General features: G+C 37.3%; 1 protein-coding gene across 2 annotated transcripts in view; it reads right to left on the reverse strand.

Moving 5' to 3' along the window:
* Positions 1-18,328, reverse strand: part of CDH7 (cadherin 7) — a 92,342-nt gene that overhangs the window by 72,932 nt on the left and 1,082 nt on the right. For both annotated transcript variants that reach the window (XM_014870889.2, XM_088172737.1), the window contains exon 2: positions 10,115-10,532. In XM_014870889.2, the coding sequence (XP_014726375.1) occupies positions 10,115-10,324 (210 nt within the window). In that variant the 5' untranslated portion in view covers positions 10,325-10,532. The remainder of the gene's footprint in view (positions 1-10,114; positions 10,533-18,328) is intronic.

The following is an 18,328-nucleotide window of genomic DNA, read 5'->3' on the forward strand; positions in this document are numbered from 1 at the left end:
GTTGTTTCCGAAACATATATATCCATTTCTGTATATGCTTCATCACATCATTCAAATTCCGGCATCTTTGCTTCATAAAACTTTGTTTGATGCTGCTTAATTTGGTTTGTCTGTCAAACAAATTGCAACAATGTTTCAAACAACTACTATTTCCTTTGCTTTGGGACTGATACTCACTCAGAAGCACGCTTGATTCGGCATAAACAGAAAAGCAATAAGGCTTTAAGATTCTCAGCATGGTAGTGGACATGAACTTGCAAAGAAGGAAACAAACATGAATAGTGCAATTTGAATCTTACAAAGAGAAAGGAAGTAACCATTTCACTTGGCTTATTTCCTGTTTAGATGAAGCTACAATAGCATGCTTTTGTTCACAGCCTTTCACTGTCAAGAAGATATTCAAAATAAGAGGGGATGAATAAAAGAGCAGTTTGGAGGAGCACAAGTCTACAGTGTTGACTCAAAAGGAAAACCTTTTAAAAGTATTGCTTGGCTAAGCAACAGCTAAGTGGTAAACGGTGAAAGATGAGTGGGAAGGATAAAAGTCTACATATGCATGAAGATTATGAACATCCAGGAGCAAGTGGAATTATTTAAACCGTTTTTAATATGTAGACTATGTAGAATTACGGCCCTGCCAGTTAAAAAAGAAATATAAAAATATGCCAAGCACTTTCCCAAATGCCTGCTCTGCCTGTACAAAGTGTATAGATTGTGTAAGAAAGACAAGTTAAGTATTTTGCAAATTTATGGCATTACGTTTATACCATGATTATGGAAACTTAAGAAATGACCATCTGCTTTTCCCAGCTGTGTCTGGAAACTTTTCATTGTTACAGGATAACAAGCTAAACTTCGCCTAATACAGCACCTGCCTACCTTGTAAGGAAAATGAATTGCCTGATTGCCTAGTCAGCAGGGTTACAATTTGGTACCTCAGTATGAACTATTTAAGGAGCTTACCATCCTTACACATGTACCATCCAACTACCAGATTTTCCATATTTTGGAAGCATTTCAAATGAAAAATAACTTTTTGGGTTGAATTCTTCTCACACATACTCCATAGCAACAGAATTGCATGTCTCAGTAATCTTCAAGGTAATTTCTCACAATTTACAGAAACAGGAAAACTAAATGAAACAGTATGACTCTGGCAATGTTTTGTGCAATTCATGCAGCAGAATCTTATTATATCACCTAGAAAATGACATTAAATTTCCTTCTTTCTACTCAGAGAGGGCCTAGGAATTTTCTATGATGTAGGTAGAATATTATGTCAAAATGTACTTAGTTGTTTTTAGCATACACCTTTTCACCCACATGAAAAGCCACAATGCATGTCTTTGGTGCTTTACGAGTATGAGAGTACTATATGAAAGGAAGGCATTATTTCTTCACTGTCAAAATGTGGAATATGTTGATATATGTTGCAAATCAATCCTCAGTATTCCTCTTTCACTAACCTACAGAATGAAGTATGAGTTAAAAATACCATTTTGAAATGACCAGATATTTGTATTGCAACATCAATATTCTCAAATGGTCTCCTAGGGTCAATAAAACTGATCTGAAGATTCTGAGCTAAATCTTCAGCTACTCTATGAACAGTATAACTTAAAACATATTAAAAAACTTTTTGCCTTGTCTTGGATGTTTAGAACTTCTTCTCCCAGGGGAGGACTCTGAAAAGAACAGAGTCCTTGAGACCAAATCAGTAAGCCATATTTTGTGTTTCTTGGTACATGAATAATGCCACATGAACTTTAGTATGCAAAAGAGCTATATCTGTCTTTGTATTCCAATTTATCTGGAAGAAAAAATAAGGCTTATCCTTTGCTATGTTTATGACTTGTAGTGTGCTACTAGCATACTATGTGCCTTACACCTACATAAATAAAAATATTACTTTTGCAACAGCACAGGGCTGTAACATCATCAAATATTTTTACATTGACAGAACTCCTAATTGTAGTATTTTTTTGTTTTCCAAGAACATCTTTAAGAAATAATCCTAAATATATTCTTCAATTTTATGAACCTATTTATTGATTTTGGTGATCAGTGTCTGTTGAGCTTCTTCATTGGCTAAGTTTACACCTGCTTGGGAAGCTTAAGGGGGGGGTTCCCGTTTATACACTGAGCTCAAGTGATGTACAGTTAGGTATTCCAAACATTTATTTATATCAAGTAAACAACCATCCTCTGTATTTTTAACTGGCTAATCCTCCTTCTTATAACCTTGAAGTTATGAAAGATTGAGCATTATGACATGCTCAAACTTCTGCTCTTGGTATAGGCTGGTACTCAAACCATGACCATGGTTTGGACAGAATTAGAGTTCTCCTAGAGCACACACTCCACTGTCTTTTCTAAGAGCTACTTGTCTCTAATTTACATGACAGTAAGTGTCTCTTCCAGTGCAAAAGTGACAGAGAAGGTGCTGGTAACATAAGGTAGCTAACAGTTATTCCAAAAGAACTGAGCAACCTAGTGCATTAACATCTTTCTTCTCTCAGCAATTCCACCATTAGCATTTTGCTCAGCTATCTCTTCCAAGGAAATGCATAATACTGAGAGAAAAAGATTATACTGAAGAGATTTTCCAGTACTTATCACCAGTGTATTTGTGTAAAAGCCAGCTTATTGCATGCAAAGGAACCATTCTCTGATTTTTTTCAGGATCCCAGGTCCTCTCTTTAAGTGGTCAAAGTTAGCACTGAAACATATGTGTACACAGGTGCTATTTTATTAAGTGATTATTGGTGGGAAAAAAGGGGTGGGCGAAATGAAAGAAATTAAGAAATGCAGTACAATATTTAAAAACAAATGTGAAGCAAAGAAGAAATTCAGCAGTAGAATTATGACAAGCCAGCAATAGTCCTGGCAGCACTTTTAGACAGTGACACATGGAAAATACTTAATACATGAAATGAATGCCCAATGAGACTGCAGACAGACACTTATGGCTAACAGAAAATGTATTAGGGAAAAAAAAGGCAACATGAAAAAGGTAGCGTGACAGCAGGCTACAAGATGTAAAACTATAAAGCATATGCAGTCTGATATTTTGAAAGCAATTGGAAAACATCCTTTATCTTTACTGGTCTGAAAGAAGATGTAGCCGTGTACCAACATAGATATTAAATAGGTCTGCACTTACAAGTTTCAACCAACTTGTCATCTATAAACACTGGGAAGTAAAGGCAGGAAAGAACTCTCTATTACATGTTCATAACGTTTTAAAATGTTGCATGAGTCTCATTTTCAGAAAATTAAATATTCTATCTTCATAGAAAACAGCACCAATGACCCACTGTTCTCAAAGTATTTTCAGATGTTGATTAACACTATAGTTCTCTGAATTCTGTCATTGCTTCTTAGTCTGCTATTAGTTCTTGCTTTAGAAGACCACTGCCTCAGAGCAGGGGTTGTGTTTGCTTGCATTTTAGCTAGCGAAATAATTCATGAATGAACTTCCTTAGTGTTAGAACAATGCAAATAGTCGAAGTTCCTGATAGCCATAGTTTTACAGTAGTGTATTTCCAATGTCATTAACATAGAACTGTGAGACAAGAGGACGGACATAAAACTTGATGCTGAATGACAGCCAATAACAAGAACTAAGGGGCCAAGTACAATCTCAGAAGATGAAAAGGAGAACGAATGTCAGAACATCACTAAAAATGTCAGCTGAAGCAGCTTCAGCTTGACTGACATCAGAGCTTTAAATCTCATGCTGTCCTGAAAATAAGGCATTTTCTGATAACCAACCAAGCATGCAGGAGCCTCTCATCTACATATAATTGCAAAATTAGCTTTTACTCTTGCTTTTCTATTTTGTCATAAAATTTAGTTTTAAATAATGCCCAAAAGATATCCAGAGCAGAGGACTGCAGGTAGAGACTCTCAGTCTGCTGAAATATAGAACTGGTATTACAGGATTACATAAATAGCATGGCTGTGCCATTGAACGAAAAATTGCCATGAGGGCTGCCTAATTTACTAATGTTGTCATCACCTTCACTAACCTTCCTCTTCTGTAATGGCACATGTTAAGGATCAATGTTCTATATTATAGAAAGAGATCAAAAAGCTACGTGTTCTGGTTCAGTATCCAACAGTAATTCTTTCAACTCTATTAACACTTCTAATAATGAAATTACATACAAATTGTCTTTTAGTGCTTGGGCTTGTGAAATTATCATCACTTTAAGTCCCTGGCATAAAACCTTCTCCAGCATCCATTCAGCTATGAGAGAAGAAGACTTCTGGTAAAGAGGAAATTACACTGTAGCTGTGCAGGCTGATGAAATCAACCAGGAAAAGGCAGTAGATTTTAGGTTATCCCTTTGGATAATTCTTCCTGTGTGCCTTAATCTCACCATTCTCCCCAGAGACACTTTAGCCCTGCATGCTAAGGAGGAAACATTTGGATTGTCAGTCATCTCTCAGTTATTCAGGGTAATCCCCATAAGTTATAGCACAGAATATCACAAAGTCCACAGTGACTGTCCAATGAAGAATCGTGTGTGATATTGGGATTGGACAGAACAAGTTGAGATGGTAAAGTCATATCTATGCAGTACAACTGAAGCATCACTTCTCCAAGACCTATTCAATACATAAAGTAAGTAAGCAGGACTTAACTATTTTGACTGTTCATTCATTCCATTTGCAACACATGTGGTAGGAAAATACTTGACAGGAATGGCATGTCCCATTCTACTTAAAAGGTCAACTGTTATCAATTTTCATAGCACCGAAAAGCAAAGAGCTCCTGAGATGGATAAATATCAGAAATATAGCAGATTTGCTTTTTCCCTTTCATAAATGGCCTTCTGGGAGTATATAAAACAACAGTGCTTCAAAGATTATGATAAAAGTAAAGATAATACAAATAGAAAGGGAGGAAAAAATATAACAAAGGGGAAATTTCTTTCTAAGTTACTAGGCTGTTTTCCACACAGAGACCACAAAGACAGATGAAAAATAATTGAGTTTAGTTTGTTTGAATGTTTTTTTCCAAGACTACTTGTGGTGGAAAATGAACAAAAATCTGCAGAGCTGTGGGTACTCTCAACCAGGAGCTTACTTGCAGAGCAGACGTGAACATTTACCTTGCCCAGGATGCTTGGAGGGAAAAAAACACAGACTGAAGCTGAGCAGAGAGCCCTAGTCCCTGTGGGTGCCTCTAGAAGCAGCAGGAGGGTCAGATCCCTCCAGGGAATTGCGCCTGACTGACCTCCTTCTTCACTATGTGCAAGTGAGGCAGCCCAGTCCTTTTTACCTATATTTAGCCTTTGTAATACCACCTCATGTCCTCTCCATTTTCCAAAATGCCAGTAATACTTCTAAAGTTCAGTCTGAGTTTGACTGAGTAGCCAGTGCTTCCACAGTACTCACTGCCTTAAAGTAGCAAAGACATTTCTTATCCAACTCAGTCGAAATTCATCAGCCACATCTGAAATTGTCAAGCTATGATTCTGTGAAAAGAGCCCTATTGCTGACTGCATTTGTGTGGCCTGAGACAAGGTCACACCACAGATAAATATAGTATATGAGTAATTCTGTTGCCTTATTGATATATTCACCAACACCTTTGAGAAACAAAGGATTAACCCAAAACCTCAGTATCCTCCCCTTTCCAGCCTCCTTCCCTCCAAAATGAGGAGACTGGAAAAAACTACCCACTCTCTATGCTAATAATAACATAAACTTTTTATATGGCTGCTTTAAAAACCCTTTCCCCACCCTGCCTGTAAGTTCTCTCAAAACTTGTAAAACCTGCAAATTCTCTTAAATAACCTAATTTTATAGGAAAAGCTTAAGTTCACTTCATTTTTTTGTAAGCCCTTGATTCTGTACTACTCCAGAAAATAATAATGCAAATATTAGCTTTTTTGCACTTTTGTCCATGTTTGGAAATTGAATCCAACAGTTTTATTTACCTTAAAACAGTCAGAAGAGGCAGGTAAAATTGTGTTGGAAGGCAGTGACTGAAAGATCTAGGAAGCTACATGCTCTTAGTTCACTCATTTAACCTTTTTTCTTGATTTTACAATCTAGAAAATGCAGGTTAGAACTTACACTTTACTTACTCTTACATCATAAATAAAAAACAACACTCGGGGCATCTTACAAGTTCAAAGCGTTATTTTTGAGAATTACCAGTGAGCCTCTCAAAGTTACAAACGAATATCTTGGGTTTGTGCTCAGTCAAAAGTTCCTAGCTTTTATTTTCAGTCCTTCATATGTTAGTGAGATCTCAAGGGAAAAGAAGAGTTCAACTCAGCAAAAAGCTTGAAACTGCCCTGTAACTATACCTAAATTTAGAGCCATTGGAAAGGAGAGTTGGTTTGGATCCAAAAGAAAACAGTCAAGTCAGCTATCAATCAGCATCTCACATGGAGTTCAAAGTCTTGTTTCGTTTCTTCAGGATTGTTTGTGGCTTTTTTGTTTGGTTGGTTTTTTTTTTAACTTTTTAATATGAAAAATGAAACTACTACTGGCAGAGATTTTGTGTCATTATAATGCTTTTGATGAGACTGACGCTCTTGCAGCAGAAGACATTAAAAGAAATATAATAAAAAAACCCCCAACCCACCACACAAAAAAAAATCCAAACCCTAGATGTCTGATAGTTATGTAACAAAACAAAACAAAAAAATCAACAAAATGTTCAAGTTCTACTTTTACTGCACCCCTTTTTGTTAATGTGCACCCATGGAAACTTCAATTACAAGACCATATACAGCTTTTCAAATATTTAAGATAATAGCATACACTTTTTCCTAATTTTAGGTGTTTATGTTTCAAATCATTTGAAACTGCTCTATTCTATTTTTTCCCCAAATAGATTCCATTAACGTCATTTACAAGGAAAATATGGAGTAAGGCATTTCACAAAAACATATTACCAAGCAATAGTAAACATTTTCCAGAAAACAGAAGCCAGCTATGCTTCTAGCTCAATAAGCATCACAGTTAACTGCCTCACCTCCTACATGGCTTGTCTGGAAGAGAACAGTGCCTATCCAAACAGTTTAATGCGTTAAACAGTTAAATGTTAAATGTTTCAGCCCTTCAAGTGAACATAGCATACGCTGTGCTGACCGACAGAAAACAATTGTGTATGGCTCAGTCCACAATCTCATTATATGTTAAGCACCTCCCAAGAGGTGCTCAGAATTACATCCAAGATTATTAAAATTCATATCATAGAGAGGAAAGACCTAAATTTTAAAAGAAGAGAATAAAAAAAGGCACCAAACTTCTGTCACCTCTGACTCCTATTAGAGTAAAATAAATGGAACTCCTCCAGAGGTTTCTCCAGAGTCACGTGAGAAACAGGCCCTGCTGCCTTAATAAAAAAAAATACCTATGCATTTGGGAAAACAAAAAAAGGATGTCCAGAAGGAAGGTTGCAGTATACCTCAGGCGTAGATGTGAAGCCTTCTTAAACTAACATGAAAACACTGAAAAATTAAGGGAAGGACTTGTTTTACTGAGGTGAATAAGAATCCTACTACATTATTTACGAGGAATAGGATTTTACCCTGCATGATCATGTAATTAAAGTGTCAGCATGCAGACAGCCAGGAGGACAGAGCTAGTGCTGAACATGGAATTAACATTCTTATTTCACAACTCTTGAATGATTTGCCATGTAACCCTAATATCCCCAAATTCTGCCTTCCAACCAGAATTGCTTAGGGCTTTGTAAAATTGAATAGTGGCAGGGAGACAGTATTCCCCATTACAGCTCCATTTGCTTGAGTGTTTCTGAAGCCCTTTTATCTCACTGCCCTTAAAAGCTAGAGGAAGGTCCCTCCTTCCTGGGTGTGCAGTTAGACTGGCACCCTGCAAAGCATCCTGAACGTGAGGCAGCACAGGACTGGCATCCCCAGAAGCAGAGCACTCTGCAGAGTCTGGTCACTTCTTCCACTTCATTTGATGAGAAAAGTGAGCTATGGCAGCTTTTTGCTTGCTGCAGCTTTCTCACCAAGGGGGGGAAAAAAATAGAAAGAGGAAAAAAGAAAATCCATCCTTTCTATCCAAATCTCAGTCTTCTCTGTCCCTACCTGCCTGCAAAGGATTTGAAATAAGAGCACCAATGTTTTTAAGAAGAGAAGACGGGGAGGAAGTGACTGTTGCTCACTTGAGAGTGGTGCTACACATAATATGTTAAGACACAGAAAGAAATTCACTTCTTCACCTTTTTGCTCCCCTGTGTGGGAATGCAGCATTGGTCATGATTGCACCTCAGGAGCCACACAGTGAAAAGCCTCTACAGTGAGAAGGTTAGGAACTGGGCACATCTTATCTTAGAAGATGCTCAGCAAGGATTGTGTTTCCAAGAAGATGGGCTTTCTTTTGTAAGTGAAAATTTTTATCTGCTTTTCCTACAAAATGGATTGCTGGTACAAATTCCTGAGCCAACAATTCATACTTCTGATGTAAAAGCAGGCACAGAATGTTTCAAGGGGGGAAAAAAAAAAAAAGGGTTGTGTTTTGGAAGATATCTGCTTGTGAATGCTAGGACTCTTGCAAAGGACAGGAAAGAGCAGAAAAAAAAACAGACTGCGAAGCTAAAAATAACCACATGCATGCAAATATCATGTACTGTAGCACTACCACAGCATTTTTGGCCATAATATAGCAATCGACTGAATATGAGAATTACTACAGATCAAAACTCATCTTCATTTGAGTATTTCAAGACGCTTCTTTTCCAGGAGAGAAATTCAAATTTGCAAGCCACACTTCTTTTTTTATCGGTGGGAAAGAATGCCAAATAGGCCATTTCCTGAACTGCAAGAGAAACCCCAACCTGGGGACAAATTTGCCTAAAAGACAAACCCACACACAGCAGTTGTGTGGCATCAGAATGCATAAAACTTTACCAAAACTTTCAAGACCACTGTAATACAAGATGACATTTTTGATTCCAGTATACCTTTCTTAAGGGTTAAGTTATGCAAATACCAGTCCCAATTCAGAAAAGCACCTAAACACAACCTTAGCTGCAATCATGAAAGCAGTTCTCTATCTAACTTGATTATTCCATTGGCATGGCTAAATTCTAAGTGCTTAACTGTATTAACACAAACAGCAAGGTTTTGTCTCAGTAGGATGAATTAAGTAAGCTGAAATTCATTGCACTTGTATATTTGAAGCAGTGGATTTCAGATTACTTCATCTCTTTTTCTGTGAGCATGCTGTAGTGCCAAAAGCTGTCACTCCCTTGTTTTCTATGCATTTGCTGTATTTTAATGAGAAACTCTATTTATTGATTCTGATATTACCGAGAAAATGGGTTTTCCTTTCAATAAGATGATTACACATAAATGTTACAGAGAAACACAAGAGGGGGTTTTGTTTTGTGGGCTTTTTTTTTTTTTTTTTTTCCCAGCATAATTGCTGAAGGCAGCGTATTACCCACTAGCACAAGGCATAAATGAGCTAAGTCCCGGATTCACAGCTGTGCTCAGCGTGCTCCATGTGCAGCGACGGGCGCTCGGAACGAACCATTTGGGAAGCCCTGATGTAAAAGGGCTGGCTCTGTACTGGACCCATGCCCATCACAGGCGAGGTAAAGCCACAAGGCTGTGCTGTGCACAGAGGACAGTGAGGCCCCCAAGGTGCCAATCTGCCAGCCAGGCAATGTCAAAGAATAGCAGTAATGCAGACATGTCCTCCTTTTCACTCATCACACCCACAGACGCCTGATTCTTTCCCTCTTGCTTTCAGTAAAGCTGAGTTTTAGGGAGCAAACAACATAATACAGAACTTCTTTTTTTTCTGCGACTAGCTGTTAACTCTTAAAAAAGAATACTCATCATTATGTTCCTCTGCTTTAAAACCTAGTATAAGTAATAGATATTTTCTTTCTATCAGTGGTGGAGAAACATTTTCATTATTGTACTCTATTAAACAAGCAGTGCTAATATGTAGAGCTCTTAAACAAAATTGCAACAGGAACCTTGCATTCTTGTAAGAATGCAGTGTGTTGCTGTTCTGGGCTAACAGAATTACAGTTTTTAGGTTGCATCATATAAACACATCAAAAAGCAAGCATCTGAACCTTCCAAAGTTTATTTAAATCCCCTACCTTTCCTACATAGAGTGGGTCTGTACCCATGTATTCTTCCAGCACAAAGAATTGATTCCACACCCAGCTGCGTTTGGTTCTCGTCCTCCCTGATTGAAAATAGGGCTTTGACCTGGACCTTGTGAGCTCTGCTTGATTCATCCCAGAAAGACACAGGAAAAGAGCTAATATCTGAAGAAAATGGCAAAACTCCACTTTGCCCAACTTCATCTTTTTTCTTTTTTTTTTTTTTTTTTTTATTTTCCTCGGTGAAAGAAAAAACCTTGACCAAAGCAGGCACAATTCCAGTTGTCTCAGTAGCTCTAGCCTCCGGCAGGGTGTCAGCTGGGAGTCCAGAGATAATAATTTGCAGAGTGGTCGATTGGAAGATGTCACCACTGCTGAATAGCCTTCACCAAAGAAATCGTGTAATGGATACCTGTCCAGGAAAAAGACAAGAACAGTTGTCAGAATTTTTAATTTTTTCAGAGAATGCAAATTCTTTGCAGCTTTCACATCACACATCAAAACTGTTTATCTATTACCTTTCTCCTCATCAACACCAATGAGTTTACATAAATTTCTCAGAGTTTATAGCATACTTCTTCGATGGAATTACTGCTGCTGATACAACTGCATTTATAGCCATTAAGTTTTATCTTAAATGTTCTCTTAATGCACCTTTTTTTCCAGTATAAATGCTAAAATTGTTTCTCTTTAAAATAATCAGAGTAAGTGTAGTTATTTACAGTCATTTGGTTTGATATTTTCTCTTCTGTCTGCTATGGTCTGCTTTACTTGCCATTACTATGATATAATTACAAATCAGCTACAGACAGCAAGTTGTATTAATGGCAGGGACATATCCTAGTTTAACTCTCTCCCATATAACTCAAAAGTAAAATGAAGGAGTATAAGATGAATCAGAACAATTTGATTGATTCTTAGTCACAGTACACCAGATGATATGATTTGTTCTGATCTCAACCTGACCTGGTAAAAAGCCCTGAGTCTCCCCACTCAATTTCACTACATTCCTAAAGCAAATGTCAGGCACCGTAAGAAACATGTTAGACTACTTTATATATTTATACAGAAATATGCCCAGAAAGATCAGAAGATAATGTCATTTTGTATTTTCCATGAAACCTTGATTTAATAGCAAACGGTTTTTCAGGACTAACACATGTAAATCAGTTTTTATTTAAAAATGTAATCATTTCATATGTCATAGGACTTACTAATAAAAAAAACTATTATTTTTTTTTTAGAAACACAAACTTCAATACTTAACTCTTTTCTGCTTTTTATGACTGAGAGCCTTCTCTGCCCATGTAAAAAATGTATAATTAGTATGATGTTTTAAAAAGTATAAATTCTGTCAGTCAGAACCAAACATAGCTTTGCCTTTTGGGAGAATCACCAGGTAAGAAAACTTGCCTCTTAAATAGACATCCTCCTTGTCCAAGTGAGCAATAAGGGAGACAAGAAGCATTTACGAAGTGCCAAACATGAAGTGGAAATAAGGGTGAAATTAAAACAGATAACAGCATTAATTTGGAGTGAACTGCTGCTACTTAGGAAGCCACGGAAGAAAGAAGATTTCATCCTTTATACTTTTAATTAATCTAAAAAGGCTAGACATTAAATCACATACACATTAAACACTCTGGACTGATTATCATAGTCCTACTCATTACTACTAAAACTGAGTGAAATGTGATATCCACTATCTGTTTTCAGTACGTCAGGCTCTTTCAGCTGCAGAAAGCCTATGCATCGTGCTGCCAAAGGTACCTAGAGGGCAGAAACATGAAACAAATAAAAAGCTCTTCTGATTACAGACTGTATTTAAAGCCTTTTTATAGTAATCCCTTCTGTGGTACTGCCCTGCACCAGAAAGGCTTTGCTTAGAGGCTGGTGGGATAAACCACAAACCCACTGAGTGTGTTTGCTAAGCAGCAGCAATTTGAAAGCTTCCATATAGGAAAATCCAGTGTCTCCCTACAGGCAAAATGAAGAGAATAGGCAAGCCTTACCTAAAGACCCTAATTTTGAAAACATGATGCTACAGTTATAAAAGACATCACTCCAGCATGGACCAAAATTCTTCTCACAGCAGGATTAACAAGCAGGTGTCATCCTCGTTAGAAGAGCCTAGTTTGAAACGATTAATCCCAACTAGCCATAGCTCAGTTTTGATCTGGGCCTTTGGGTAAATCATGACCATATGACAGTAATTACTGAGAGGGCTGCCAATGAGTGTCAAGGAAGTAGCTGTGCTTTCCCTGTGATATGTTCACTTCCTACTGCTCTGTTCAACTACGGTTAAGTGTTGTTTGTAGTAGAAGCTGTTTATGCATCCTTGATTTCCCCTCTCTGTGTCTAAGTTACATCATGCTAAAGACATCTGATATTGATAAACTGTCAGTTTATTTCAAAGAGGCAGCAGATTGTTATTTAACAGAGATAAAAATAAAAAATGGATTTTCTTAAGAAATGTCAGTAAAACATTTACAATATGTTAGAGTCTTTTCACTAAGCAGTTTGAAATGTCTTGTTCTTGCTCAGAACAGACATTTCAAACCTAGAATTGCTCTAACCTTTATCTCGAACAGTGTTCTCTTATATCCTTTCTTTTACACCTGCAGGAAAGTATGAAAGCCACCATATGGAGTGCCATGGTCCCGAGCCACACGCCACAGCACAGAACTGAAAAACGCACCCAAAATACCAACTGAAAAACAGTCCATATGCTAGACAGCACAATCTGATGAAAAGCAGAATACTCACACCTCCTGGAAAAAAAATGTTGTTGTGGTTTACTCATTCTGAAATACTTTCACCACACAGACTCCAAAATTCCAATTATTTTTATTCAGCTGTGTGGCAGCACTTTCTGCTCTGAAACACTCTTCCCTCTCTTTTTTCTCTTCTTCAGGATAAGTCTTCTTATTCCTCTTAGAGCCCTTTTTTTTTTAGGTTTTTATTTATAGTTCTTCCAGCACACTGCCTTTTATATATGATACCTCCAAAAGCAGAAGTCTCTTGTATTTAAAACTCATTTCTGTTTTGGGAATAATTCTTTATTAAATTGCATCTCATTAACCTTCTTACTGAGATAGACAGATAATTGGATAGATAGATAGCTAGATAGATAGACACACATTTTATACATTTTTTTTATTAATTTTATCCAAGCATAATTAGCACTTCAGCATCACCTGTTCTATGATGTCCGTAAGCATCAAGTCCACAAGACCACATAAGCAATGTCACAGCATTCACAAAACTGAAAACTAAGAGGCACTGTTGGTGGCTTTTTCCTCAATAAGGCATGGCTTGATTGTTCAGGGCTGCACTTGCAGCAGTGGATAAAACTAACACTGACAGCGACAGAGGGTATTCAGTGCTCTGATTCCACTGTCTTCACTGTCATCTGTGTTTACTGACTCGAGTGTGATGGCAAAACTGACCTGCAACCACTTTGTGCTTTTTGTTTAAAGATGCTCTTTTATGAAACGCTATCTCTTTCTGCATAAACAAGATTCAGAGTGTTCAAAGCTGAGAAATACTTACACTTTTAATTCATATCATTAACTACCCTAAAATAAAAGTGTACCTTTACATCTTTTTTCTGATCTCCCGAATGCTACTCCCCTCCACAAACAGGCGTAAACCCAGTCATATCTCCTCATTCACACTTTGCCAACCTAAAAAGTAACTTAGGCCTTTAAAAATAAAATAGTCTGCTAGTGTATTTAAAGCCTTAAGCTCTAGCTTTCACATCTAAGCTTGTTTTCCCTGTTTGCTTTACCTGTAGTCCTGGCAATCACAAATATAAAAATACAAAGTAAAAGTACTGGAGTGTAATTTGGAGAGTATGTTATGTGATCTGGACAGTGCAGGTAGCATGTCTTAACTGAGCAGTAACATGCTGTCCAAGAGAACAGCTGAAAGAATAAAAATAAAAACAAAACACAAAAAAACTAAACATAAAAAACATCCACTAGAAATCTAAACTCTCATGTTTATGTTCTTAAAAAGCTGGCTAATATATAAAACTTCAGACTGAAGAATACACATTTGAAAAAAATAATAGCCTCTTCATTCAATACACATCATAAACCTTACATTTTCTCCCATCTGCTGTACAAAAATTAAACTATATTTAAGCCACAGTGTACTGGGTTGCACTGCTAATCTGAAAAATGTTACTACTCTAGTTTGCCAAAACAATCTGCTAGTGTCAAAGAGACACTATTATGCACTGTCTCCAAGGGGCAATCTTGATTTGTTGGAAACATTCAGATCATAAGATCCTCAGCTTAAAGGAATAGTCCCCCACGCTGCAAGCAATTAAGGGTAATTTACACCCACTGAAAATCTCTCTGAATATTTTGCTTCACTCCATAATTTCTAAAACAACTCATCAAGTCTAGTGTTCATTGTTTGTGTGTCACAATGAGCACCAGTAGATAAGTTTTCAGTCTCAGAGATAACGTCTTGGAATCCCTCCTTCCCCACATCTGCGATTTCCCCAGCCCCATAGAGCAGTTTGCTGAAGGCTTTTGAGATCATCTTTGCACCACCTAACCTTTGCAGCCAAAATGCAAATTCCTGCAGACTTCTGCTCACACATTGCTACCAGTGTCACAGTGCCAGCTTAATCTATGAACCATATCATTTTCCTGTCAACCTCTTCAACTCAACAGAGAATTTTGTCCTTCAGTGTATTTTGTCCTAAAATGTTTCTAATGTGTAAAATGCTTCAGGAAGATGTGGAAATCTAAACCTTTTTCCATTCCTAAACTCCACCAGTCTAGATTGTATTACTGTAGTTTGAAATCTCACTGTCAGCCACTCACTGAAGTTGTAACTGAAGAGTTTACCACTCCTATTCCTTTTCTTCCCTCATCCTCCCCCCTGCCCCATTATTCTCTTCTCATCAAATTGCTTCAATTTTTGATACCATTGCAGAATTTATTGCGCAAATATGGACCTCATTGACTCTGAGCAGTCACCACTTGCTAGTAAATCTTGCATTAGCTTGGTCAACAATGCACAGTTATCCCATGGGGCTTTTTTTGTTTGTTTTTTCTCTACTTTAGTCATTCAGTAAAATCAGACCCAGGGTGTTGAAATAATTCCAAGGGTGACTGTCACCACTGGATCTTGAACCATGATCCCTTAAACAAAGTAGAACCAGCAGGTGAGCCCCCTGACAGCTGGACTGCCCTCACTGAAATATTTATGCTTTGACATTCAATTTTACAATGCCCATTGGACAGGGTGTTACATCTAGTGGCAGAGAAAATTCCCCTTTGTTACAAGCCTGCAGCTCCTCCATGTCACACATCCTAAGTACTACAGGAGACTCCTTCACAGGCACATGAACAGGAATGTGATCTTTGAGACAAAAAGGTTTTGAGAAGATAACATGTCTAATTACAGTGTCAATTGCAATGTCTGGTTATCACTTTTTTCAGGGAAAGAAAAGAGAAAAGGAGGGTGCCTTGGAGCAAGTGAGGTGGGGACCCTGTGATGAAATGAAGCTCTGCAAGTCAAGGCAGCACGATGAAACCTATTAACTCCCTGTGCCAGATGACATTACAACTACAGACCACAACCTCCTGCCGCTAACTGGCCTAAATATTCACATGGGAGGTCTGTAAATGTAGTGCACATCCTGCAGTCTGCATCTGGTTATCAAGCAAAAAAACTATCACTGCTCCAAACATATGGCACTGTTACACTAAACTGGCTCCAATACCCTCTGACTCAGGTGAAAGGACCTGATGAGACGACAGAAAAACACTAGGCACACTGCAATAAATTATATGGCTTTAAAAAAAATGCATAAAGAAAACCAGGTAACAGCTTTTGGTCTTTTATACTGCTCTGCAGTTGATCATAAGATTGCACATGTCTAGAGTGCTAAATTGTTTGGGCTGTTGGTAAGTTTGTTTTGTTCCCCAAGCAAAATTAACAAAAGAAAGCTTTTTTTTTTTTCTAATATCATTTTCTCCATGTGAAAGAGTTTTATTTCTTTTTCACCCTGCCATGGTACATTTGAAAGATCTAAGTTGCTGGAAGGGATTATGCTAATTTGATCAGTTATTGAAAAGAAACGCCAGCAGTATTTGTGGATCTGGGACCAATCACGGCAAATATTTAAATTTCCACAAGCTCAATTTCTGCAGCCTCATTTCAGCTGAAGAACATCACATAATGCCTAGGGATGACTTTCTTGCAGAACTGCTGAATTCCCAGAGGAGGCACTCCTGCATTACTGCTTAGAGTTAAGCCTGGTTTGACAGGAAGAACTGAAGTAACCATCTATTTTATGTACCCTTCCTCAGATAGAATTTAATGATTTTTATTGCCACAAGAAAACAATACCCAGCAGTAGCATGAAAGCGTACATGAAAAAAATGTATGTGATAAACTAAAGGAAAAGGAAAGGCTCAAGAAAGGCCTTCATTGAAGAACCACTGAACACATCAGATACTGAAGCCAATAGACTGAAAACACACACAAAAACTTACTAGACATCACTAGGACTGACTGTCAAGCAGTATTTTAATCTCTAAACCACTTGAAGTTTAAAATATTTTCTATTTTCATCACACATTGGAGTCAATTTGTGAGTTGAATCCCCCTGAGAAATGGGTTAGCCAGGTCTATAGCAAAGTAGGAATTTAAGCTGGAGTAGAACAATATAAGGTCTTGCATTAGTAATGATTTTCTTCAGTCAAGTCTCTAACTGCTGAAGAAACATAGAAAAATGTGGGCACAATGTGTACATACACACAGTCATATGAGAAAAGGACAGGCAAAAATCTATGTGGATATTGTATCCATCCTCCTCATCAGAAAATTCACAGTTAATATGCAGCTGTACAAATGCTTTACAATAACCCTTTTACATGAAAAAAAAGAATACTTTGCTATTAAATCAATAGCAAATAATCAATAATGCCTTGCTATTAAATCAATGAAAGTAGACTTAGGAGAGTTGTGAGGCTGTCATCTGACTTTTAACACAATTCTAATGACCTACATCAGCCTTTAATTACAGTAAAGTCTCCTATTATAAGGGTGCAATGTTCCTTGATCAAAACTGCAATCTTTAATAGCTTTTTGCAAGAAAATACGCATTATTATTGATGTTTGTATTTTCACTTACATTAACTGACATGTGTTTCTAACATGCAGTGGTAGCTCAGATTATTACCTCTGATATTTTTTGATATTTTCTTTGATATTCCTGGTAGTTTTAAATCTTTATCAAGTACTCAAATCCTAGATACTGCACATACTTAATATTAAAAGCTGTCAGAGCTAGGCCTTCCCGTATTGTGGATTTTATTGCAATTGTTTTTTAAATCTTACTTAGCCTTTCTTCATGACCCTGAAAAAAAACGTGTGTCTAGATGTCTAGATTAGATCCCCTGGTAGTTGCAGACTGGAAAGCTATAAAATTGTGTAAAAGGACTTAAAAACAATAGCACATTTGGTCCCTGGATAGTTCTTTTGGGTTTGTTAAGTGGGTTTTGTGTTCTTTTTTTCCTCCAAAGATGGTAACACACCCGTTGCACTGAACTAGCTCTAATGAGGCACAATCGTACCATTTCCAACTATCCTCACTTCACTTCTGCGTTGTTAAAACTGTTATAATATTACTGAGAGAAAACCAGCATCACTTTATAGCTGATCTTTATCTGTTGACCTGTTGTACCTTCAGAAGCTACATGGTAAGCAAACTTAATTTAGTTATGCAACTTTCATGCTACTGCCCATCTGAACAGCTCTGCACCTGAGATTATGTAGACTCACCTTTCTCAGAAACAAAGTACCTAGCTTTCACCAGTAACAATTCCCTGCAAACTCAAGTAATGTAACAGAGAAACTATTAGTAGATATGATAAAGATAGAAAAGTAAAGTCATGCATCAATGCCAAGGAGAGACTGTTTCAGAAACTGGCATACTCAAGAGTTTGGCTCTTTTATGTATTTATTTATTTGTGCTGGAAAAGCAATTTATTTTCTGCAAAGCTGCGCAATCACCTATGTTTTAGCTGAAAAATGGCAAGTCAGTATGGCTTGTTAGAGAGACTATGAAGTATACTCTGCCCTTTCAAGTCTCTGGTTTGGCTTGAGCAAGTTATCTATCAGAACACAAGATTTTATCCTTGCAAGGGGAAAAGATTAAAGTATCAGCATTTCAGTTCC

The sequence above is a fragment of the Sturnus vulgaris genome, chromosome 1, assembly GCF_052056855.1.
Source record: "Sturnus vulgaris isolate bStuVul1 chromosome 1, bStuVul1.hap1, whole genome shotgun sequence".
Classification (NCBI taxonomy): Eukaryota; Metazoa; Chordata; class Aves; order Passeriformes; family Sturnidae; genus Sturnus; species Sturnus vulgaris.